Source organism: Chaetodon trifascialis, chromosome 12 (assembly GCF_039877785.1).
Source record: "Chaetodon trifascialis isolate fChaTrf1 chromosome 12, fChaTrf1.hap1, whole genome shotgun sequence".
In the NCBI taxonomy this organism is placed as follows: domain Eukaryota; kingdom Metazoa; phylum Chordata; class Actinopteri; order Chaetodontiformes; family Chaetodontidae; genus Chaetodon; species Chaetodon trifascialis.
Window position 1 is genome coordinate 23077982 of NC_092067.1, and position 26399 is coordinate 23104380.

Here is a 26399-nt window from a genome sequence, read left to right on the forward strand (position 1 = left end):
GCCTCCACTGCTTGTTATGCTTCTTTAGTCACATGTTCAAACTCAAGACCTGGTTATTACCGCCATCAAGTGGTTAATAAGTTGAATTACATCACCAGGTTATAATTTTGAATGCTTCAGTGCTGCAGAGGGTCAGGTAAATTCAGTGTTTCCACTGATGGAAGTGAAGAGCCTAACCCTAACTGTTGCAATTCGTATCTATTACTATGAAAAACTTGGGGTTTTATTCACTGCATATTGTGTGCTGTTATCATTTTTTTAATATTAGATGCACGCTAATCTGTTATATGAAAGGGTTTCTTTAGCATTTGCATAAACTCTTGAAATCATGTAGCATAAATGCATAGCAACACTGTGCTAACGGGCAACTGTTCATCCATGGAAGGGTCGTAATTCATCCCTGTAATCATACATGCGTGTAGATATATGCACGAGTCCAAACCCACTTTTACTATTAAATACATTCAAAACGGAAAAACGTTTAAAAACTTAGGGGAGTGAAATGCTCAGCAATAAAAAAAAAAAATTACAAAAAAGCCCAATCACAGCTACTTCTACTACTTACTCAGTACCCGAAGCTGGGCTCTGCTTTTTGCTTTGCCGGTGGAGAACTCCACCTCTCCATTCATGTCCGGGGAGGTTTGTCGGAGGGTCAGCCTGTGGACTGTGCCCATCCTCTCCAGGCTGACCCGAGAGCTCGACTGTAAGGGCTCCCCATTCAGACTCCACACGGGCGCTTTGAGGACAGGGACTGAGACCTCACATTCAAAGCAGGCTTCATCAGGAGCCATGACCTCCACATCCTTCAGCTCTCTGACCATTAACAGAGACTGAGCTGTGTGCACAAAGGAAAGGGAAAGCTGTGAGCTCACAATGCAGATTTTAACAGGAAAATTTACATTTTTAAGAGCAACAAACTCAAACACTCTATGGTTTTTACTCTCTTTGTTTCGCTATGGCCACTAAACATCTCACCTGGGGCTTCACAATACAGTCACATGCAGCTGAGAGGCCTTTTTTTTGTCACTAATAACATTAACAATGACTCTGTTGTATTCAAGTGTCCCAATAAACCATGACAGTAAGCCAGCACACCTTTGATTTTCCTACTGTGACATGTCAAAATGTGTTGTGTGAAAAAGACCGATTGTTAGCTTCAAGGTCAGGTTGATTTCTCAGACATCATTTGGCCAGTAAGAACCATGTTCAAGAGACACTTTTTTTAAAAAAGAAACAATCATTACGACAGTTTGTAGTTTGTAGCTGGAGATAACTTATGCAATAGCTTTGTTGAGCCAGCAGATGGCGTTATGTGGCTATGCATGAGATCCCTTTGCTGCACATCATTGGGAGAGGGTGTTACAGTTTTGACTTTCTCTTTGGGTGTGTTGTTGGGGAAAAGGACGCACTGCTGATGGGCTATGACAAGTCCTATACATGACCTAAGATCATCAATACCATGCACACCAGTAGGAAGAGCAGTAGTATGGTACATACATATGCACTCCATAATAACCCTGCATTACCTTTAAAGCTTAACTTTTGTTAGCAGATGACATTTTTCTGCACTGCATCATATTTCACTGATTATATCATGCAAAACCAAGCACTCATGAACTCTCTTACCTTCCACTGTCAGCTTTGCAGAGCATGTATACTCTCCAACCTGCACGCTGTACGTGCCCTCATCGTCTAGCGCCACCTGCTGGATGATGAGCTTGCGGTAGCAGCCCTCACTGCAGATCTCGAAGCGCTCGGAGGGCAGGATGACGTTGCTGCCTTTGTACCAGCGGATGCTGCATCTGGGGTTGGACACGGTGCAGTCGAGGAGCACGCGACTCTTCTCGAGGGCGGTTTTATCCTGCAGAGGTTTCACGATGTTCACCGGAAGCTCTAAAAAAAGACAAAGTGAAATTTAGAATGAATGGCTGAGTGAAGAAATCAAAATAAACTTTATATATTTCCACATTTTGCTCAACAAGATTCATGCTCCATAGGGAAACCCTGATAAACTGCCAAACGCAATAACTATGTTACTCATTTTCAGAAATGTACAATTGTAAAATGTAGTAATATTTCTTGTACCTTCCACCTCCAGGTAAGACACAGATTCAACATGTCTGCAGACAAACTTGATCTCTCCAGAGTCCTCTGCTCGCACGTTGCACATAAGAAGAAAGTGTTTGGTCCCTAAAAGAAGAATAAAACTGTTAAGATGAATAATAAGCCAGATGATAATTCTGCTGACACATTATTTTCCATTTCTATTCAAGGGATATCATTTAAAGATTTACAAATGCCTCTCTGTTTCATCGACAGTATTTATGAGCAGCACATCCTCAGCAGACATGCAGGAACTATGAACTTCATGACTTCGAAGCTGACCTTCCTGGCGGATCTTGATGGTGCTGGTCGGGTGTATCCTCTCCCCGTTTTTGTACCATTCTCCCATCACGTCTTCCACCGAGATCTCACAGACGAACACGGCGTTCTGATCCTCCTGGATGTCCAGGTCCTCCAGGCCCTGCAGGATCAGCAGCTCACGCTCTGCAGGAGAGAGTCACCATCAGAGGACTATAATGGGCACCACTTAACAATATCAAAATGAAAAAAAAAAAAAAAAGTGATGAGAAAAATATCTACAGCAATCTCAAAGCTTCTTTTTGTCAGGATACTTTCACTAATACGAGAGCAAAAAGTCCTTTGCATACATTCTGGGACAGAAAATTTGAAAAATATATTCTTACAGTGGAATCTTTGTCACTGTCATTTGTCATTCATGTGTTTTTGTAAGTTATATTGAAACTATGAACATTATTCTGGTAACCTGAGTGATTACCTGAGAGCAGTTTCTCTTCATAACTTGTTAATTTTGTACCATAAAAAAGTGCACACTTTAAAAAGAACACTTTAAAAGAACGTTCAGGATGCAGCAGACTGTAAAACCCAAACACAAGTGTTTTCCATTACTCTGGCTGATTAGCCAGATAGAGTTGGAGTTGAGGTGAGACTTAGCGAGTGTTTCGAGCAGCAATAAGGATGATTAAAGTGTTATTTTTTCTTGTCTAATCAGCCACAACAGAAACCACCTGTGTGGGTGAATCATAGGTGTGCAGGGCAGTCAACCTTTTCACCAGATCTAAGCTTTTTGAATCGTGTGGTTCTGTTGGTGTTTGCTGCTCATATCTTGGATTATTTGACTGGTTTTGGCTGAATGAATTTGAGATAAGATTCAGAGGAAGAAAGAAAGCACGCTGGAGTGATGGCAGTGCTAATCTGGCATTCTGAGTGCACGGTAGGTGCTTTCTTCTTTGTCTTTTTTAAAACAAGCACCAAATTAACATGTTTACAGTCTTGTTGTTCAAATCAAGCGTTGACGTTCTGTGATTATATCAACTGGTTGACTCACTGACTGTTTGTGCAGTGTGAGTGGAAACACATGGAGCTAATTTCCTGCCAGATACAAAATACCATTTACAAACTGATACATAAAGGTAAATACACAATACATTTCTAATGTGTCATGCTTCATAAACAAGCACAAGTGCAAAAAATATATATCCTGCAAAGACAAAATATATGACTTTTGGTGCAATCTTTCTGCTGTGATTGTGCTCAGGATTTTGTCACAAATGTCCTGAATAATTGACACTTTTGAACAGCAGGTGGCGCTATGAGACAATTGAAGGGTGGTGTGTTTTGTATTTGCAAACCACGCTGTGTTTGTAAGTGAATCATTTTTGTGTAACATGTTTTGTTTGCTAAGTTTTAGCAGGAAATCAGCTCCATGGGACCCATAGATAGATGACTCTAAGTCAGACTCACATTATGGTCGTACTGAAACCTTGACCCCACTCACAGTTCAACACTTTTTAACCTTATTTTTCCTTGATCATTGATCCTCTCCCATGGATTTTTTTTTTTTTTTGGCAGCAGACATTTTGACTTGAACTTTGACTTTGAGTGAAAAGAAAGAAGTTATTTTTTCTGCCGGAGTATTTATTTGCAAAACACAGCATGAAGCCTTACCCTAGTCCGAGTTTAATAGAAATTGATAACAATTTCTTCAATGTTAGTTATGCGTCCTCCAGAAATTTTAAGGCAATTTACCATATATCTATTTCAATAAATATCTATACTCAAATCTAAATTTTGCCAAACTATATTCACATTTAAGGGGTGATCAGAACTGTAAATAACCCACTGAAGATGCTTGTTGGTGGGTTCACAATTCCATTGGCTATTCAAAATGTTGGTCATGCGCAAACTTGGCTGTGATTGGCTCAATCTTCACTTGGAAGAAGAGAAGGCGGCCCTTCTGTTCAACTCAGACTGTTACTGGCTTCTCTAGTTGCTTGGCTTCATATGGCAGATTGTGATTGGTCAATTAGGTATCATTTGAAATTTGAGACTCCTTTGGGTAACTGGAGACAAGATGGCCGCCGTTTGTATACTCTTCCAGAAGTTGTAGAGGGGAAAGCAAAGAAGACAAAATATGAAAGAAGACATCTTTCTGTGGATTATTATCATGTTTTGACTAAATATTTTGACTCTGTCGCTGTTACCAGAACATTTTATTTATCTTTCTATGGATCATTGAAAGATCGAGTTGGTGAGTTGCCTCAATGTTGCGTCAATTTTAAAAACAGTTGTTTGTCTGCTGTTGGTGTTTGCAGTGCCTCTGGTTGTGACTGAATCTCGAAACGTTTGCAACAATCGATTCACGTGAATCTCAGCTTTCTAAAGGTGTGTGAGCATAAACATAAAGTATTTCTGTCAATAGATGAGAAGATTATTTAACACAAGTAACTTCTCCTACCGCCCACAAGAAGGCTGTTGGAATGGTGAGGGGTTCTAGCTTTAAAGTTAGTTACAGCAGGCAGGCTAACTTAAATGGTTTTTGTGGGTACGTGTGTCTCATTGGATAGCCCTATAATACGTCACATGGACTTTCCAAATGGGAACACAATTATTGTTTTGTGTCTGTGTTTGTGTTGGTAATGGGGTAGGAGATGGTAATTTATGGAGTTTCCCGGTGGGGCAGATTGCTTTCCTTGCTGATAAATTAACAGCTAACTGTAGCTGCTGTTAGCTTAGTTGGCTTAGTTAGCCATTCAGATAGCTGACTCTGCTCAGACTGTACTGGGAGCTCAGAGCATTGGGGAAGTTTTGGTGTTTACACTCCTAGTACTGCAGCATTGGATCACCGGGAGGAGGTGGTGTTCAGGTCCAGGGTGGTGGGTACCTGGGGACGAGTGGTGCCAGAATGGGTACTGGACCCAGGCTAACCTGCTGCAGAATAGGGCTAAGAGACTGAGGAGGACACTGATGGAGGAAGCTAACTTACTGCTGTTGGACTAATAAGAAATATTAACTGGTTTGCTAAAACATGTCTTGTGTTGGTGCGATTCCTTTGTTCTAACAGCCCATTATTCCCCTAACCCTATCCCTAACCTATTCCCCTAACCCCAACTCCCTGTGTGATTCAGTCTTCCTTGTGCTGTTGCACTTGCTTGATGTTTGGCTTTAAGAAATTGGCCAACTTGCTAGTTTCTGATCATATGTAATCATAACAAATGCACATGTACAGCTGACCATATTTCTAACAAGGGTGCATCAGTGAATTGCACTAAGAATCTGTAAAAGGACAAAATTACAAAGAATACCAATTCTTGTACTATGTTGCTTTGATATGGAGGTTTGCTGTAGTCTGGGTCCCAGTCTGGGCTTTAAATGTTTTTGTACTCTGCTGATAGTAATTCCTACGTATATAGTTTTTACATTTTTGGCACAGTTCTGTTGAACAATATCACAAATCTCGCTTCACTTTCATGACACAGCCCACACTGTTGCTGTTCTTTCAGCCAGCCCATACCACCATGACACACTACTGTGAAAGTAGAGGCCCTTTTCTGTAATTTATATTTAGACTGCAGGCATTACCATAGACCTCCACTGTGCAGGATGTAGTTACATCTCCAGCATCACAGGTGTAAATCCCAGAATCATTGACGTGACACTTCATGATCTGAAGAAACCGCTTCCTTCCCATTGCATAAATGCGCAAGTCCTTGGTTGGCTTCACCTCAACTCCATTCTGAAAATGAGAAGAACGATTTCATTGATTGGTTGGTTGAGTACTTTTTTCCACGTTGGTCAACATAAAATAAATAAATAAAGCTGAGCAGAAAGTTGCTTTACGATAGGCTTGAACTCAAAAATTGGTCCAATACTTTTAAATGCTTGGTTAACTGAAACTCTTTGTTCAAGATGGATTTGGCTGTTCAGAAGGTGTCTTTAGGGTATTCCATCAGGGTTATTCAGTGCTTGGGATATATATTCTTTTAGCTTCTGAATTTTTAACACAGATTGTCCCTGGAGTATTGTAAAAGGTCATAAATGTTAGTAATGAAGATAAACAAAAGTTCAACACTTGCCTTCAGCCATTTCACATCAACATTATGTCTTGACAGCTCACACTCAATAGAGATTATTGCCCCGTCAGGGAATTTCTGGTCTTCCAGTTTTCTGAAAATGGTCACTGGGGGCTCTAGTGGAGAAAAAACAAACACAATTGCTCAAAAAATGCTCACATTTAAAGTAGACTATACAGTTATGTGCACTAATTTTCTTTGATGACATTTTCATCCAATTGTCATCCTCAGCTTTTCAACCCCTAGCTCAAAGGGATGATGCATACTGAGTGATGCGGCATGGAGCGGATTATTTTACAGCAGGAGGTTAAACTAGCACCTGACAGAAAAGGCTGAACAGAGCTACCGCTTCTCATTGGGTCATGCCAGGCTATTTTGTGTTGGTAACGTGAGCCTGGATAAAGGCAACAGTAGCAGAGCCGCCACTTTATTCTATTATCATGCCTCCATTGGCTGGCGTTTGGTCTACTCTGAGTGGACCACTTTAGCTTCCAGTCTGAGGTCACAACAAAATTAGTACAGTAAAAATTCTGTTTTGGTAGTACTGCAGTGTACTGTACATGATGTTACTAAGCAGACCTTGTTGATTACTTAATGACCACACTGCATGCTGACTGGCCTTGTAATTAATGGATCATCTACAAAATTAGCCTGCATATAATGATGCTGTTTATTCTGCATTTGTTTCTGCTTGTTGAAACATTGGGAAACTCTTTTTTTTTTTTAATTACCCACCCTTCACAACAAGCCTTGCAGAAGTCTTCAAATGCTCCACACAGAACATAAAGGTGGCAGTGTCCTCTACCGACAGGTTAGAGATAGTAAGGCTGTGAACTGCTCCTTTGGCACTCATCCTGAAGTGGTTTGTCGGCTTAAGCTGGATTCCGTTTCTCATCCAGGTGCCTGTGACAAGGGGATGGGAGAGCTCCACCTCGAAAGACGCTGTTTCTCTCTCTGTGGTTTTAATGTCAGTCAGTCCTCTCTTGATTGTGACTTTTCGAGCTGTGAAGAAAATTTAGAGACTTGAAAAGGAGCATTTTTGTCTGCTTTTTCTGTTTCTTTTCAGTATAATGAAGAATGGTAGTAGTAGTAGCAGATAAATGAAGGTTATGTTTGAAAAATTGGCCCGAGTACCAGACATTTCCATTCCACTTTGACACTGAGCAGACCTAGTGTCCGTTTTCTGTTACAGAATGGGAGTCTATCCTGCACACAGCAGTCTGCAGTTAAACAACACAAGCTGGCACACACTGACAAGCCGATAGTTTAGTCATTTGAGTATGGGGCTTTACACAAAAGCCTGCTTTGAAACTGCCAACATTTTTCACTTATTCGAACACAGACGAGCATTCCCTGTGGAAAAAAGGAGTGTTTATTTTGGAGACCTGATGACAACAACCTTAGTTTTGAAGGCCAGCGTGTAAATTTAGATGCAATGAGAGGAGATCCAAATTCATAGGAGGTGCCAACAGCAGCCTGAAGTCCTGACTTTCCCCTGCCCACCCACACTAGTGTTGAAAGAACAGCCTTTAATTCACCCACTGGCCTGTGGATCATAGGGCTAAGAAACATAAGAAGCATGCACAAAGAAAACCAAGCATAAGTACATCTTAATCAGTACAAGATGCCACTTTTATGGTGTGTAAAACTCACTGCTTTTGAGAAATTTAAGTGGTGCTTGTTGAGGGGAAAATTTCGCATTGTTTGCAAAATGTAATTCTAGTCACTGAACAAGTTTGCAAATCTATTAAGCACGTGCCTTAAAAGTGTACTCTAATTTGCCTTTGGCACAGGTATCAAAATCATCAGGGCTTTATTGATCCTGTGTCAATACAGAAACCCTGGTCTGAAAGTCAGCTTGGGCTGTAAGTCTATCACCTGTTGGTTGCCATCATGCTCCAGTACAAGTGCCACCCTGGTCCCCAGTCACTCAAATTACTCTTACTCAGTTAACTGAGCTTTGCCTTCACAAGCGGCAGTGAAGGAGGGTGTGCAGGAGGTGGAGTCGCCGGCAACGGCGGTAAACAAACAACAACAGGGCATAGTGAGAACACGTGCACACTCACGTTCCACTGTGAGCTGGGCTTGCGTGCGGTCATGGAGGGTTTCACAGCTGTAGGTGCCCCGGTCAGACATGGCCAGTTTGTGGATAGTGAGACTGTGTTTTCGGCCCTTGTATTTCAGGGTATACTTTGCTCCAGGGTGGATCAGCACCCCTTGCCTCATCCACTGCACCTCTCCCGAATCCAGACTCACCTCCACCTCTAGAGTGGCCTCACTGTACTCTTCAGCTACAACTGGTGTCATTTTCTTGGTGAACAACACCTGTTGCTCTAAAAATGAATTTAAGGAATTACTAGATAGCAGCATCTATCATGTCAACGTTTTAGGTAGATTTATATGATTACAATGTATTTATGAAGTCTTCTGCTTTACAAGATGAAGCCACACCCGGATGAAGCAAAATACTATATAGACCAAAATAAATGAGCAAAGTTACATTGCAAGTTCAAGCGCAGAGAGCAAGCAAAAAGCTGTGAGGAGCCTTTCCCCCTGCAGCGCCACATACCGCAAAACCCCGGAGCCACTTGTCTCTGTCAGTTACCAGAGGAATTCTAACAGGAGAAGCTGCTAAGCGCTAGCCGTCAAAAGCACCTCTCAACAATTTCAACTTGTCTGAAAGGGTCATTATTTAACACGTAAGCTGTATGCTTATGTGATACTAATGGTATGTAGCCAGCGTCTCGTTTATGTTTGCATTCTTTCCAGTATTGCTTAAAATCACTCACAAATATAAATATACTACCAAAGAGAGATGAGTTTGGTGGTTATATGTTGTAACTTCTGTGATTCATTGAGCCAAATATACGTATATAATTATAGTGTTAGTGGATGGAGCCACAACTCACCTTGAACCTGGAGTTCTGCCTCTGATACCAACCCCTCTGCATCAGCTGTCACTCTGCCGCTATCTGAAACCATGCAGTTGTGGATGCAGAGCATGTGGCAAAGTCCGTTGCTTGAAATGACAGTGCGCTCATTCAGAGCGACTTGCTTGCCGTTCAAGCGCCACACCAACTGAGTGTCTTCTGGTGAAACGACACACTTAAATACTGCATCTTCTCCCTCACAGACCGTGATGTTACGAAGCTCCGCAATGAACTCAACAACACGGGGAACTGAAGGCAAAGCATTCAGCTGTATTAGATTCATTGAGCTCTAAATGTTAAGAAGGCACACTGACTTAAACTTTCCATTACTCATAGTCTCTTTCTCCCCTCCCTTTAAGTAATATGCTGTAAATGTACTTACTTTCTACAGTGACAGTAGCTGAGGTCCTGTCATCTGTGGACTCACAGGCATACTCTCCAGCATCTTCTTCCACTAGCTGGTGGATGGTAAAGCTTCGCTCTCGACCTTGTGCACGTATAGTGTGCCTACGGCTTGGGGAGATGTCTTGGCCGTCTTTTAGCCACTGGACATCTCCTTTGGCCTTGTTGAGCTCACATCGTAATATAAGGCTGCTGCCCTTCAGACACGCAGTGTTTTCCAGTCGTCTGATAAATTTCACCATCATTTCTGATGAGGAGATTGAAGAAATACGATTCCAGAGATATTACATTTGTGACCGTTTAATGCAAGTGAATATTGGAAACAGATCACATTTTGTTGACGAGTGCCAAATTCTTACCTTTGACTAAAAGACTGAAATACATCTCATCTGTGTTGACGTCACAGACATATTCTCCAGAATCTGACAGCTGCAGGGGATTAATGGTGAGCTTATGGGTATTACCCTCACTGGAGATGTGAATGTTGTCCTCATTCAATAGTTGGCCATCCTTCAGCCACCGAACATTAGCTCTTTCTCTGCTCACAATGGCGCACAGTGTGATGCTCTCATTTTCATAGGCTGAGATGTTATTGCTTGCTTCTTTGTTCACAAACTTGGCCGGTGGCTCTGAGGAAAAATTGAGAGGTTTACAAAGAAGTTGCTTGTAAATTCCATATTTGTACACAAAACAACGAAACAACAGAATCTACAGGAATTAAATCTAAAACGCTTACCTTGGACCTCAACAATTGTTATCAATTTGTCATCGATGGCGTCACAAATGTATTTTCCAGAGTCTGAGGGCTGAAGTCCAGAGATGACAAGCTTCCTCACGACATCATAGCTGTCAATTTGTATCCGGGTGTTGGGTTTCAGTATCTCGCCGTTCCATAACCAGTGAACGATAGCGTTTTGCCGGGAAACCTCACACTCCAAAATAAGGTCATCTCCTGCTACCAGGATGTGATGCTCCGGGTGGCCTGAGTTTCCAATGATCTCTACTGGAGGCTCTGCACATAAAAGACATAGAATCATTTTCCTCCTGAGTGAAGGAAGGACAGTTAACATTTACATTGCATAACGATATGATTACCTTTGACAGTGATGTAGAAAACCATCTTATCATCCACTGCATCACAGGTGTATTCTCCCGAATCTTCGAGTCCAGCATTTAGGACAACCAGTGATCGGAAAACGCCTTGCTCCTCGCTACAGTACCGCTCAGTGTCATCAATTAACTGATTGTCTTTGTACCAGCTGACTGAAGCATTGGATCTTGATAGTTCACACACTAGAATAATGTCATCTGACACTAAAAATTGCTTTTCTGTTTTTGCATCGGTTTTTCCAAGAATTTTCACAGGCAGCTCTGAAAATGAACAAGAAAAGGGGCATAATTTCTATAGGAACAGAAAACCTGTTAGATGCGTTTTAGGTGAAATGCTTCATTGCATAGTACAGAGCAGCAAAATCACTTATGTAGATTTTTTTTTTTTTATCTTAATGCCAATGTTGTTATCTTGATTTGGGCTAAGGTCTCATGTCTGTTAAAGTATGAAGTAGTTCTGCTTAGGACAGTCCCTGTTTTATTGTAGAGCTGCATTTCATAATATGAGGTGAAAATAAAGCTTTATTAACTGAGTCCTCTTCATTCAGAGGAGGTTCTGGGCCTCTGGAGTGAGCAAGCTACGTGGTACAAAGTAAAATGTTGGTAAATGACCTTGCTCAAAGTGGATGAATAACTAGTTGGGGTCATCTATCTGGACATTGGGGGCTCCATATCATTCTGTTGTTTTACTTTTAATTGCCATAACCTACCTTGCACTTTTACATGGAAATCCATCACATCATCCTTTGCATCGCAGACATATTGCCCAGCATCTTCCACTGTTAGTGAGTGAACAGTTAATTGACGCATGACACCATCCTCCAGGATGGTGATATTCCTGGAGTCTTCCACTTCTTCCCCATTCTTCTTCCAGGTGACGTCGGCATTTGATCTTGAAACCTCGCAGTCTAGAACCAGAGTCTCCCCAGCCACTTTCTCTACTCTACTTGCCATCTTCCTTGGACGTATGAAGCGAACAGGCGGCTCTGTGCATTAAGAAAAGTCTGTGTTAGAAACAGATAAACATTGACACAACAACACATTTAGAGGACTTACTTTTTTCATTCTTTAGCTTTCTTTACCTGCTATGTTTACAAAGAATGTCATGGAGTCATCTGCGGTATCACAGACGTATTCAGCGGAATCTTTGACAGTAGTTTCAGGTATAATAAGTCTTCTGTAGACACCATCCACCTCTAGAATCAGGTTGTCATTTTCCTCCACTTCGAGTCCGTCTCGATACCAGCGCACCACTGCATTAGGCCGTGAGATCTCACAGCTCAGTACCATCCTCTCAGAGGTCTGCTGGCACAGTTCCATTTGGGACTGGCTTGGGGACACAATCCGGACTGGAGGTTCTGCAAAGGGGCGTTATCATCAAGTTTAACCATCGCTCATTAGTTTAATGAATGCTACAAGAAATCTGCACTGTGTGCCTTGTTGATGCCTCCAGGACTGGCTTCACATTTCTTTGATCCTGAGTAAGACAGTTAACCCCTACCTTTGACATTGTTAAAGGTGTAAGTATGCTTCAAACGAAGTGCAGTCAGAACAGTGTTGTCCTCCAACAATTTTGGACCGCATTATTCGTGCGGCTGCATCTGACAGTTTCTTTTCCAAACTATCCAAAATCGATCACTCAACAAGCATGCTCACTTCAGAGTGACTGCCCAGGTCAACTTTGAATTCAGAAAGGTATGAACACTTCTGTCTTTAGACACTTTGCACAACATATATGTACCAAATATAGAGTATAATGCTTTTTACCTGTAATGCTGAGGTGAAAGAATATTGAATCGTCAGCTGTGTCACAGACGTATTCTCCAGAATCCTCGACTCCACTCAAAAGAATCTTCAGGCGTCGATAAGGGCCTTCAGCCTTGAGCTTGATGTTCTCACTGTCTTGCAGCTTTTGGCCATCTTTGTACCAGCTGACTACGCCGTTTGGACGAGACAATTCACAACTCAGAATGATTTCCTCAGGGACGTGACGTTCAAGATGGACATCCTCCTTGGGGAAGATTATCATCACCGGAGGTTCTTTGGAGGAAGAATATATGAAACTGAAAACTGTCCTCTGCACATTCTTTTTAACAGTTCAAAACAGGTAAAGTGAATTTAAGTAAATTTTCATGACATGTTTTAAGTTTTCCAAAGCTCTTTTGTTACCTCGTATGTTAACCTTGAACATCAGAACGTTGTCCCCTGCACGGCATGTGTAGGTGCCGGTGTCAGACAGTTGGGCTGAGTGCACTGTCAGGATCCTTTTGGTGCCCTCCGCTTGCATTGTAATGTTTTTACTAGGATGCATTTCAATTCCATCTTTGTACCACTGGACAACACCATCAACCCTTGATACTTCACTCGACAGAACAAGCTGTTCTTGTTCCACAACGCTCTTGAAAAGGTCCTCCTCTGGGATGTCAGCAAATGTTACTGGTGGCGCTGCAGAAAACAGTACAAAAAATGAGTCCTTGCTTGAAAGTAGTCTTCATTTCTTTATGCTCATGCATGCAATAGCTCTAAGGTAACAGCTTAGACATGCTGATCTCAAGCCTTGCTGTCTACACAAGACATTATAATGATAGTGGGTGTTAATCCACTTTTGAAGCAAAATGAAAGAATTAATTGAAGCAGTGCACTGATGTAATGCGTTTACCATTGGTGTGTTTGAAAAAACAGTAGACTCAATCAAATACATGCTAGACACTGGTTTAAAGGTGAAGCACGTATATGAAAAGCAGCTAAATGTTGAATGAAATTAGGACATTCAGAAGGAAACCAGCATTGATGAATATGATGACCATCAGGTTTTGCTCCGTTCTAAGATATTAGAGTTCATGGAGTATTCGACTCTACAGTGACATCTTGCCAAGAAAAAGCTTAGCATATCACCTTTCACCTCCACACAGAAATCGTTGAAATCTGAATCATCATCAGTTTCACAACTGTGCACTCCAGAGCATGAAGACATGGCCGACTTCATGACCAGTGTCCTCTTATTGCCCTCAGAATCGATGTTTATTCCCGATTTTGGCAAGAGTTTTATGCCATCCTCATACCAGCAGGTCTGGCTCGTGGGGTCTGAGATCTCACTCTGCAGTTTGATCGGGTTGCCTGCTTCAATAGACTTGCTCCTTTCAGCCTCTGGAACAGCTGAGAATCAAACCGGTGCTATAGGAATTTCAATTCATTGAACAGTAACCAGAGAGTATTCAGATTTGCTATGCTATGGATCATACTTGTATTTACAGGCTAAAGGCTGTAAAAATGTCTAATTTGCTGCAAATGGAACAGATTATGTAAATGGTTTACTTTGACATTGCTAACATAATGGTTTCTACCAGTGCACATGTACACTATGTTGTACTTGACATTTTAAATGGAAAATCTTTGTCTATACAGTTTTAGTTGTTAATACATAACATGTACAGCCTGAATGCCCTTTCAGACCAGGAGGTCTGCTGCATCTGTAATTTATCCTTCATCCATCATTAGTTGCGCCAGAGTCATACAATGGCAAGCAACAATCTGCTCTTCATCCTGCATCAAGCGGTTAATTTTGACACAGTCAGAAATTGGGGAGCCATGTGGGACATTACTGTTAACACTACATTGGGCAGTTAAATCAGCTTTTTTTGTTTGTTTTTGCATGAACAAACTGCAAACACTGACATACGGTTGTATCACCTCATAAAGCTGTGGCAAACATGTTAGCAAAGTTGCTTATTTGTAAACCAAGCAGAAACAGCGTACATTTAGCGTTCATCTGGAGTTGTGTTTGTGACCATTTATCCTTTTACCTCTGTTTTGGTCTCCACCAACTCATGAGGGAAATAGCTGTCTCTTAAATGATAAATTCTCCTCTATGTTCATCATCTAGTCGCTAACTTTGCATGTCTCCCGTTTGGTGCCAGGCAGGTAGCCTATAGTTACGGCTATAAAACCAAAAGAATGTGCTGAAAAACACTAAAACGCACTGTAGAGCTAAGGAGAATTACAGAGTCCAGTGATTGGTCTCTGTGCTTTCATACTACAAGCGACCTGTTTCACATAACACATAGTAAGTTGATCCACTGTGTAGTCCTAGCTATTTATTCATGATCAATTTTAAGTAAGCTATAATAACATTACATTGTCTACAGGGTGTGTCTGTCTACCAAAATCTAGACAGTAAAAAAGTAAGTATTAGTACACATTGTCTTAAAATATCACAGAATAAAGTGTTGAAGCCTAAGTTGGTCTAGTAGCCAAGCATTCATTTGAAAGAAGTTAGTGATTCTGACAAAGCTCAAAATACTTAGATCACCTGCAACATCCACCTTGAATTCTATATGGTCATCTGCAGCCTCACAGCTGTACAGCCCAGAGTGTCTGACTTCTGCTGATTTAATCACCAGCGCTCTCAGCTTTTCTTTTATTTGGATTTCATATTCATTCTTTGGAGGTAGCTGCTCTCCATCCTTGTGCCAATAGACTTGGGCACTGGGCTCTGAGACTTCACAGTGCAGCTTAATTGGGCAGCCTGCTTCAACGGATTTGTTTCTTGCAACTTCTGGGAGTGCTGAAAACTTCACAGGAGTAGCTGGGGGTATTATAAGATTTGCAGAGCACCGCTGTTAAGCTGTCAGAACTTTGTTGTGCACATCAAACTTTTTGGTGTGATTATTTTAACACATTCAGTATTACGAGCTCTGTGTTTCTACAGTGCAACAAAATACTCTTAAGAATAAATGTGCAAAGAAGTGAACAGTTGAGGGTAATTAAGGAAATGCTGAAATGTTCATGGAAGCTCATTAAGTAAAACTAACTATGAGAAAATCACCTTCGACGTCCACATGGAATGTCACAACGTCATCAGTGAGGCTACAGCTGTAGAGGCCAGAGTCAGAGACCTTGGCAGAATGAATCATTAATTTTCTCAGGCTGCCATCTCTTTTCATGTCAAGGCCAGTTTTGCAAAAAAGCTCCACCTCATCTTTAAACCAGGACACCTGGGCAACAGGGTCTGAGACCTCACACTGGAGGATAATTGGACAACCAATTGCAATCATCTTGTACTTTTCTGACAGTGGGATTGGCATGATCTGTGGCGATCGGCCTAAGAGAAAGGAATGACAAGGTTTTCAATAAGAGGTGAATTCACTAACAGTGGACAAAACACACTGCCCAGCCAGTCATACCATGTTCTCATGAACATGCACAACAAAGCATATATTGTTTACCACTCACACTATAGAATAAGATGGACGTGGTACAGGTATGCATGACAAGAAGATAGCAAGTGTAGAGATAAATCACCTTTTACTTCCACTTTAAAAGTGATGGTGTCATCTGATGTTGAACATTCATAAGTGCCACCATGTATGCTTTCAGCTGAATGGATGAGAAGTGTTCTTGTTAGACCATCAGACTGTATTTCCATATTGTCCTGTGGTAGGAGTTCCATCCCATCCTTGTACCAGTCCACATGAGCAGAGGGATCATGAGAGAGTTCACAGCTGAGGACAACGGCAGAGCCCTCTTGGACGGACTTGTTCTTGTCAGTCTCTTGAAGCTCTGAGAACTTCACAGGAAGAGCTATAGGTTTCAGATATTGCAGAAAGAGTGTCTCAATAAACATAATAAATGTAATTAAGTATCCAACCTACTGCGTGTTCAGTTACGAAGAATTTCCAAGACAAAACGACGCACCAACATACAACATGAACACAACAACTGGCTTAACAATGACAATAAGTGGAGCAAATAATGGTTCAAGGGGTTTAAAGAGCAAGAATCAGGTTCTGAAATGTCAAAGTTATCCAGTTATTGTACACTGACATAAAAATCACTGACAAAAGGCACAGGTAAGACACAAACAAGTTTATGGTAAAGGAGCCGTGTTCAGTTAGTACCTTTTTAATGAAAAAGAACAAGACGCGTGAAACGTTAGCTTTCTTAAGATACTGGGCATGCTGCACAATAAGAAGCTGCATGGACAGAAGATGTCCTAGATTGTTCCACTTCACTTGTTGAAATGGACATCATGATTAGGTGTGATGGAGCTGTTTGTCTTCACAAATCAAGATAACAAATTGAACTTCACTCAAAATTAGCTTGTTTTATGAGTTTGTATTAATTAAACTGCAGAAGTAATTTCAGAGGTAAAGGAACTGTTTTCTGTTAGGTGATAAATGTGACTTAATCACCTGCTGTTGTAGTTAGTTGGCCGTGCAAGACAGCGAAAGCGCCACAGAGTTTCTGAGCATCACCTTTTACTTCCACAGCAAACTGGATGTCATCATCCTTTGACTCACAACGGTATATGCCAGTGTGAGCCCGCTCTGCTGCCGGGACAACTAGACTCCTCAAATTTCCTTCTGACTGGAGGTCTACTCCATTTTGAGGTAAGAGCTTTGTTCCATCCTTGTACCAACTGACTTGTCCAGCGGAGTCTGACAGTTCACACTGTAGGGCAATGGGACAGCCGGCCATGACCGTCTTTTTCTGGTCAGCCTCAGATAAAGCTGAAAACTTCAGAAGTGGAGCTACAGGATTGAATGCAAAATGCAATCAGTCAATAAAATGGATACTGTTGTAAAATGAAGCAAAGCACAATCCTGAAAGTGAAGCCTTCAGCAGCATATTCAACCATAGTTGAAATCTAATTCTTTAATCCAACAATTGTGATTCAGTATTTATAGCACTGCGGTATTGGTGTGTAAACTGCCTGTAAGTACAACATGCTGCTGAGATACAGACTTCTTCTGTACAGGTGTCATGTGATATCTTTACAATAAGCTGATGTTGTACTGTTTGCAGACATGACATGAACAACATGAAAACAACTTTTGTCACCTTTAACATCCACATGAAACTGCACTGCATCATCAGTTGTCTTGCAGCTGTAAATCCCAGCATGAGACAGCATCGCTGACTGGAAAGCCAGCGTTCTTATGGAACCCTCTGCCAGCATGTCTTGCCCGGCTGCTTCATGTAGTTTTACTCCGTCCTTGTACCAAGTAACTTGAGCGTTAGGATCTGATATCTCACATCGCAGCACTATGGCTTCCCCAACTTCAACAGACTTGTTCCTCTCAGCCTCACACAGTGTTGTAATTCTCACAGGCGGAGCTGGGGATGTTTGAGGTAACATCAAGAGAAAGTTGCATCACTATTACTGACTACAACAAAACTGATGCTTTCAAACAATAGAGGAGCTAAATCGCAAATCAAGATTAGTCATGCCAGTAAATCTTAAGAGTTAAAATAAGTCATAATAAAAGATATGTCTTTATTGTTATTAGTAATCTAACAAGAGGTATCTTTGGTTAGACTTGACATAACTACGCATTCAAGTTAGGATTTGAAGCTAATGTATTTATTCGTTTCCCCATCTTTACTATTCCTCACAGACCACCCAAGCTCAAAGTTTTACATTGACTACTTAAGTAGTTTTAGTATGAACAAAATCAAGTAAATGTAGAAATTGTCAAAATGCCAAGGATTGCAAAAAGCAATCTCTTCATTTTGCACAATGTCAACATTGTGCCCATCCATTTTTTTTTCCATTCTTTTCTTGATAATGCTAACCATTTAAATCACCTTCAACAGCCACCTTATCTGCAGTGACACTGTCTCTCCAGTGACTGTCACATGTCCTTGATAGATAGATCTCTTCTGATTGGACAGTAGGTGCCTGCTTGACATAGTAAGGCTCTGTAAACTGAGTCGATGATCTTTGCACAGAGTTAACTGTGCTGTCTGTTTGGTCTTCTGTGGCCCTCATGGCGTGATGGCACTCTGCTTGAACTGTTGTCGTCTGTGTGGACTGATACAGCACCCCTGAATGGTTAGCGACTGCTTCTCCTGTTTGATACAGGTCATGCAATCCAGACTGTCCCAAGCTGCAATGCTCCCCTCTTTGGACAGTTTCTGCCTCTTTAGAGTAAAACAAGTCCAGTGATTGAAGGGATGCAGTGTTAGGTAAGTCACTGAGCTTCTCTGACTGGACAGTTGATGTCTGTAGGGGTCTGTTTAACTCCTGTGGTTTGTCATCAGTTTCAGTCCACAAGGAGTTATAGGGCCCCTCTGAATTGACAGTTACATTTTGTAAGCAATCAAGAGGCATCTCTGACAGGACAGCTGGCATCTGTATGGAGCTAGAGGCCTCCTCTGGTTGGACAGTTGCAATATAAGAGGATGTACAGGGCTCCTCTGACTGAACAGTCACAGCATGTAAGGATTTAAATGACTCCTTTGATTGGACAGTTGCAGTATGTGATGATTTAAAGGCCTCCTCTGACTGCAAAGTTGCAGTTTGTAATGGGTTACAGAACCTGTCTGATGTGAGTGTTGAAATCTGTAAGTGGTTAGTAAGGTGCTCTGACTGGGCAGTTGACGTCTGTAGGGTGTTACATAGCTCTGACTGGACAGTCGGCATCTGCATTGAGCCATGTAGCCCTTCGGGTTGGACAATCAGAGTTCTGAGAGTGGATTCCACTGATTCAGCAGTTGCAGTTTGCAGAACATTACAGAACTCATCTGTCTGGACAGCTGTCTGCTGGGAACGATCAAGCTCTTCAGGTGGGCCTTCTGCATGCTGTATATAGTACATGAATTCCTCACCTTGTGATTCTGTGGGCTGTTTAGAGTGATGTTGTATATCAGACTGCTTTATTGTTGGCTTTACAGAGCTATAGTAAACTGGAGAATGAGCTTTTATTGTTTGTTGATTATCGGAGAGCTCCTTCGTCAGTTTGGTTGGAATCCAGTCAGTCATACATTCGTAAGTTGACTGAGAAATTGGTATATTGCTGGAATGTTCTTCATATGTCTGTGCATGTCCTGTCTTGCCACAGAAGATGCCAGAATTGCCTTTTGAGGACATGCAGTCGACATCAACAGGGTAAGCCTCATCAGTGGTCTTCTTCTTCTCTTGGTCAGAAGAGAGCCTTGGCGATGTAGCTATAAGCATTGTGATGTACACAGAGAAAGGTTTTCAGTGGTTGATGGTCTCAATACTTCTTCTCATAACAGAATTTTACATCAGTGTGGGTTAGCATGGAGTTATGGGATAATTCATTGCAAAGACAAGCAAGAAGGTCGACCAGGTATGGTCTGAGATTGAGCTCCTATATTTCCCCCTTCAGCTGACTCCTAACACTGATATATCATCGGTCTGTATACTACCACTTTAAATCCTATAGTGTACATTAATTTTCTTCTCTTTGATAAGAGTTCGTTGTCATTGCAACGATGAGAGGTTCAGGGCAGCAATGTGAATGAGAGGATCTGGTGATGAATAAGACACAAGATGGACTTTAAGAGTTGTAAGCTGCTTGTTACAAGCAAAGATGGCTGTTAAAATGAAGAATTAATGGACAAACACAACATGTATGTTAGTATGAAGAGCAGCTAGGCAGCTACTAAACACCCACATCTTTGATTAAGAGCCAAAAACTGCAGGAAATGACATGAGATCAGGTTTCAATATGACAAGGCAATTTTATGAAGGGAAAAAAAATTAGATGCCTCAGATAATTGAGCTAACAGTACAATACACCACTATTGTTAGTGGCATGTATGTGTTGGGTTAACATGGATGACTGATGTTGAAATATATCAAATCACCTTTGACATCCACAGAGTATTGGGCAGAGGCATCAGCTATCTCACCAATCTCATCACCATAGTGACACTGCTCTGCTGTTTGGACAAAGCCAAAGAGAAAACAATGAGCTGGGTGATAGCTTCATGTACGTAACTAAATGCTTGATTCTTAATTGTGCAGGTACAATGTGGGACACCACCTTTTATGTCCACATTTAACTGTGCATCACTGGATGTGTCACAGCCAAATCTCCCATTACCAGGCAAGTCATGTGACAGGAGGGGCAAGGCTTGGCTGCTGCTCTGTGATTTACAAGCACCTTCCCTTTTTGGGTAGATCTGGGTTCCATCTTTGTACCAACAGGCTTTGGCAATTGGATCTGAAATCTCAAATTGCTGAACAATTGGGCTGTACACTTCAGCAGACTTGGTCTTCTCAACATCAGGACCAAGCAGATATGTTGGAGATGGCACTACAGACAAGCAATGGGGGACAATTTCAGTGTATATTACCCTAGTTTTTAGAATAATGGACTTAAAAGAGATATTGTCACAGATATTAGCTCTGCGTCGTCACAACAAATAAGAAGACAAACTAAAAGCTACAAAGAGTTAGTCAGAGCTACACTAGAAAAGATGTTTGCAAAAAAAATCACCTTGATTTTGTACTATTAATTGGGCAACATCATCTGCTGTTGCACAGTAGTATGCTCCAGAGTTTGAAGGATGAGTTGGTTCAATAACAAGGGTCTTCTCGATGTCTCCCATTTCAAACTCAGTCTCACTATTAGAATCGCGTTCTTTATCCCTCTGCCATGACACCTGGAAAGCAGGGTCTGAGGTTGCACACGTTGGTTCAGTCGGGCAGGTTGCTTCAATTGACTGTGTCTTCACAACCTCTGGTGAGGGCGACAACGGCAACGTGGGAGCTAAAGATGATGATTCATATTGTAATTGCGGACTTAACAGTGCATATTTACACTCTGATTAAGAAAGGGGTTATAGATTCAGCTCTACCAACCGACTAATCTGTTATATGACCAAAGTGAAGAGAAAGACTGACATTTTCAAGCATTACACATATAATTTCATTTTGTCAGTAGAGATTAATTTTACTATGACTCAAGAAACAGTTACAACTTCACACAAAACACCACAGACAGACAGATATGCATATTGTAAATGTTAATTTCATCTAGTCTCCAGAATGCTCTACGCTTTGCTCTAAGATTCAACAAATTCAAATTAGAATCACCTTTGATATCCACCGTGAAGTGTATAGTGTCATCAGAGGTTTCACAGCTGTATAGCCCTGAGTGCAAGAGCTCAGCAGCTGGGATAATGAGTCTCCTCAATGTGCCATTACTCTGTATATCCCAACCGTTCTGCAGGGAGATCTTTACACCATCTTTATACCAGCAGACAGGCACAGTGGAGTCTGCAACCTCACATTTCAGCTCCAAAAGTTTGCCCGCTTCAAGTGACTTGGTTCTCTCAACGTCAAAGATAGTAGAGTACGTCACTGGTATAGCTAGCATTGGGAATTCAGGACAACTAAATAAAATCAAGACTGTAGAAATGGATACCTTGCAAAAATGTAACTGCCGAGCAGAAAAGGGCTTCGGAGACTTTCAATTCAGGTCACAGCAGTCACAAAACAAATGATTAGAAATAATAGTTACCTAGTGCGTTAACTGTTCTTTAAGGTCATGTGCATGAAACAGTTCTTCAAACCACATACAGAAGAAGCAGGGATTATTAGTGGCATCTAGAAAGAGGAGGTGGGGTTACAGTATTAACGCACAAGATAAAAAGTGTAAAGTCACCTTTGATCTCCACTTGAAACTCCATGGTATCATCCTGTGTGGTGCATCTGTACACACCCGAGTGGGACAGCTCTGCAGACTGAACAACTAATGTCCTTGTGTTGCCCTCTGAATGGATTTCTAATCCAGAGTTTGAAATGAGCTGCATTTCATCCTTATACCAGCAAACGTGGGCCTCAGGATCCGACACCACACACTGGAGTACAATAGGGCAGCCTGCTTCGATCGACTTGGTCCTCATTGCTTCAGGAATTGCTGAGAACTTCACAGGTGGAGCTATAGATATGTTTAGATCTTATGTCAACCTTAAGTCAACCTCATGCCAGCCCTTAAGATTATTCATCATAATCTACTGACATCCAAATTGCTAACATGCTGTAATACAGTCAAAGAAAAGATGACAGCTTAGCTGCACTTTTAATGAGTGCTAAGAAGAAAGGCAACAGACAACATACAAAAGTGTCATCAGAGTTAGTGGCTTTGCTGTGGAGGAGCTTGTTAATTTTTTACATCGCTTAAGGTAAAACAAATCACCTTTGATGTCCACACTGAATGTGATGGTGTCACCCTTTGTCTTGCAGCAGTATAACCCAGAGTGGAAAAATTCTGCTGAATGGACAATCAGTGTTCTCGCCATGCCATCAGTTAGCATATCTACTCCAGTTTGAGGATGGAGCTTTGACCCATCTTTGTACCAGTGCACCTGGGCGGACGGATCTGAGAGCTCACATCGTAAAACAATGGGGTAACCTGTTTGGATGGTTTTGTTCCTCTCAGCGTCTGGAATAGCTGAAAACCTCACAGGTGGGGCTATGGATATTTAGATATTTTAATGGTTTGTTAAGTTGTAAATTTTATGGGTTTTGATAAGTCAGACTTTAAGAGAATACTAAATGCATTTGTAAATGAAAAAAGATAAGAAAAGGGGTAAAGTGACAATAAAGATGGTTAGTTTCTGTGAAAGACAGCAGTATTGTGAGAAACTCACTCCACTCACCCTCTACTTCCACATTGAACCTGATGACGTCATCAATCGCATCACAGCAATACACTCCCGAATGTGAGAACTCTGCTGATTGGATGACAATTCTTCTCATGGTGCCCTCTGACTGGATATGAAGACCCTCCATTGTTTGTAATTCCACCCCATTCTTGTACCAGTGCACTGGAGCTGCAGGATCTGACAGCTCGCAGTACAGCACAATGGGGTTCCCAATTTCTACAAATTTGTTTCGATCCATTTCTGACAGTGGTGAAAACTTGACAAGAGGAGCTGCAAACGTTAGAAAAACAATGAGAACTTTTTGTCGTGTCATCATGTTAGTGTCATCTTGCATTGTTGGATTTTTGCACATTTGTCCTACCAAATTCCACTTCAAGCAAAGCAAACAATGAACACAATTAATCTTAGGTTGACCAAGTCACATACTCAAGCAAATTATGACAGTGATCCACACATACCTTGGATATACAGTGCTGCAGAATCCCGAATGCCATAGGCAATAAATGTGATCTCAGCTCCATTGTCTGTATCACGTACTCCTCGTATGCGAAGAGATTGGTGTGTTCGTGTCCGACGCATGGAATAACGTTCATCCTCTTGAAGCTGAGTACCATTTAAGAACCATGTACCGATAACTGAGGCAGAGAGCTCGATAGTGAAGAGGCCATCTTGGCCCTCTGGCACCAAGGCGTCCTGTAAAGGAGCTTGTATTCTGGCAACTGGAACTGGAAAAGAAAACCAACTTATACATGATACAGCCAGTAATATTCTAAACCATGCTGTTATTTCATTGGCGTTTTACCACAATTGCTTTAATATTAGTGGATTTACCCAAGTGAACAGCCCTGGGGAACTCAACATTGTTGCTCTTTCCATATTTGTTTACACTGCAAATGCGAAATCGATAATCAGCTTCACATGGTACGCTGTCACCAAGGATCTCCACAGAGGTCGCCGAGTCTGTGGTCAGGCACTGCAGCCACTCCTGTGAGCCGGTGCCCACTTCCTGTCGCTCAAGCACGTAACCAGATGGAGGGTTCTTTCGTGAGTCCTGAGCAGGAACCCATGAGAGAAGAGCTGCATTAGCTCGCTCTGTGTTGATCTGCACACCCACTGGACAGCTGGGAGGACAATGTCTGGCCGCTGAAACACGAGAAACCAATCATGTCCCTTTTGGATTGGAATAACTGATGACTTTGAAATTAATCAACATGTAACTATCTGATCTCAATTAAAAAAAATGCACATATCGCATTTGGAATGCGGGAACTAGACAAGAGTTCCTACCTTTCACTCTAAGCTGAGAGGAAGTCTTGGATCTGCCTACAAGGAAAGTCACAAGGCCAGAGTCTTGGGGCATTGTATTGACGAAAACCAGGATGTGGGTACGACCGAAGGATTTAAGGATGGTCTGATGCGTTTCACGGAGCTCCACACCATCTTTGTACCAATGGATGTCCATTTCTTCTTTTTCCACTTCAACACAGAAGGCAGCGTTTTCACCCTCCAATACATCCACTTTTCTTGGAAGCTTCCGCAATATTGTCCCTGCAAGGAAACACATTTGTAATTCCCAATCAAAACAACACCTATTCTGAAACGATGCCTTTACCATCAGGCCATCATTTTTTAGTGCCTTCCAAAATTGGTCATGTTTATAAGACACACCATTGACTCTTGGTAGGAAATGCATAGTGAACTGTGGTCTCCCATGTCAAAAGTCGATGTTTTGTTGACATGTCCAACTACTCCCACTCCTTCTTTTATAGATTTTGTGGCTGTTTATCAATATCACACTGTTTCTTTTCTTGTCCTCTGCAAACAAAAGTCATAATTCCTTTGACTGGTACAGGGCTTTCTCTCTCTTGAGTGTACACATAGAAAGACTGATGCCAACAATTTTCTCATAATGGACTAGTAGTATTGAAACATGCAACAATACTGTTAGTTGCTAGTTTCATGTCAGCTGTGTTTCAAAATTAAGAGTTAGGGTTCTCAAAGTTTGAGTTACATCACATTTGATTTTGATCATCCCAACATAAATTTAACTGTGTCTTCAGAACCTTATACAGTTTGTCTACTGATTTACCTTTCACAGCTACCTCTGCAATGCTTCTCCCTCCATCGGGCATCTCACAGAGGTAAATCCCATCATCGTCAACTCCGATGTCACGGATAGTTAGTCGCCTTTTTGTTCCCCACTCCTCCATTCCATATTTGGCCCCAGGCTGCAGTCTTCTATCCTCCAGATACCATGTGATGGGAACAGAGTCCTCTGGAACTTCACACTCGAGAACAGCCAAATCTCGTTCCCATACCTCTAGATCAATGAGAGGCTGCTTAAACCGCACAGGCGGCTCTGGAACCAAGAAGCAGGAACAACACCGGTTTGATTAACTAAAGATGTTAAAAATATAGTCCGTATTCTGTCTACCAAATGCTCAGTGTTACTTGATCCACATAAATTCTTCAGGCAAGCCGACCCTGTGAAAACTCACACAGCACATCCTCTACTGTACGTCCTTGTAAATTGTAAACTGTAAATTGAAATATATTTGGCAGTAAATTCCAGTGAAGCAAACAAGATGAACAAAATCATGAGACAAGTGGCTCATTTAGCTGAGGAATGGAAGGGTCATTAACACATCGGGGTGTTAGATAGGAAATAAACTGTTTGTAACTGACACCATCAGACAGAACCAGACAGCTGTAAACAAAAGAATGTGGACTGTATTAGCCAGTCTGTGTGCAAAGCTCTTCATTTCCTTATCTTACTAATGTTTTAATGAGTTGACTTTAGCACACCGACAACAGATGAAATACGTTCACCATTTAAATCTACTTTAAATGTCCTCACTATCCACCTGAGCGTTTATGCCACCCCAGTTTTCTTTTCTTTATCTCTGACTGGTACAGTACAATACTTTCTGTTGGTGCCATGAGCTTGGACTTCCCAGGGCCATGTGAGAAACATGATCCCCCTCCCAAAGACCTCGACACATGGACGCCCCCCTAGACCTTTCACAAGCTAAGTGACTTTGCAGACATCGTACTGCTGCTGGAATCCACCTCAAGCTGATGAACTTTGCCTGTTTGTACA

General features: G+C 41.6%; 1 protein-coding gene across 1 annotated transcript in view; it reads right to left on the reverse strand.

The window, feature by feature from the left end:
- The window catches only part of LOC139340731 (obscurin-like protein 1), a 31085-nt gene that overhangs the window by 2987 nt on the left and 1699 nt on the right, over positions 1-26399 (reverse strand). The window contains exons 2-21 of the mRNA XM_070976668.1: positions 25389-25658; positions 24587-24847; positions 24131-24442; positions 23758-24024; positions 23294-23569; positions 13046-13321; positions 12644-12916; positions 11959-12234; positions 11587-11862; positions 10862-11137; positions 10503-10778; positions 9344-9613; positions 8501-8767; positions 7170-7436; positions 6438-6550; positions 5944-6097; positions 2386-2547; positions 2086-2190; positions 1627-1893; positions 566-835 (exon numbers count right to left, since the gene is read on the reverse strand). Coding sequence (XP_070832769.1) covers positions 566-835; positions 1627-1893; positions 2086-2190; positions 2386-2547; positions 5944-6097; positions 6438-6550; positions 7170-7436; positions 8501-8767; positions 9344-9613; positions 10503-10778; positions 10862-11137; positions 11587-11862; positions 11959-12234; positions 12644-12916; positions 13046-13321; positions 23294-23569; positions 23758-24024; positions 24131-24442; positions 24587-24847; positions 25389-25658 — 4914 coding nt within the window. The remainder of the gene's footprint in view (positions 1-565; positions 836-1626; positions 1894-2085; positions 2191-2385; positions 2548-5943; positions 6098-6437; positions 6551-7169; positions 7437-8500; positions 8768-9343; positions 9614-10502; positions 10779-10861; positions 11138-11586; positions 11863-11958; positions 12235-12643; positions 12917-13045; positions 13322-23293; positions 23570-23757; positions 24025-24130; positions 24443-24586; positions 24848-25388; positions 25659-26399) is intronic.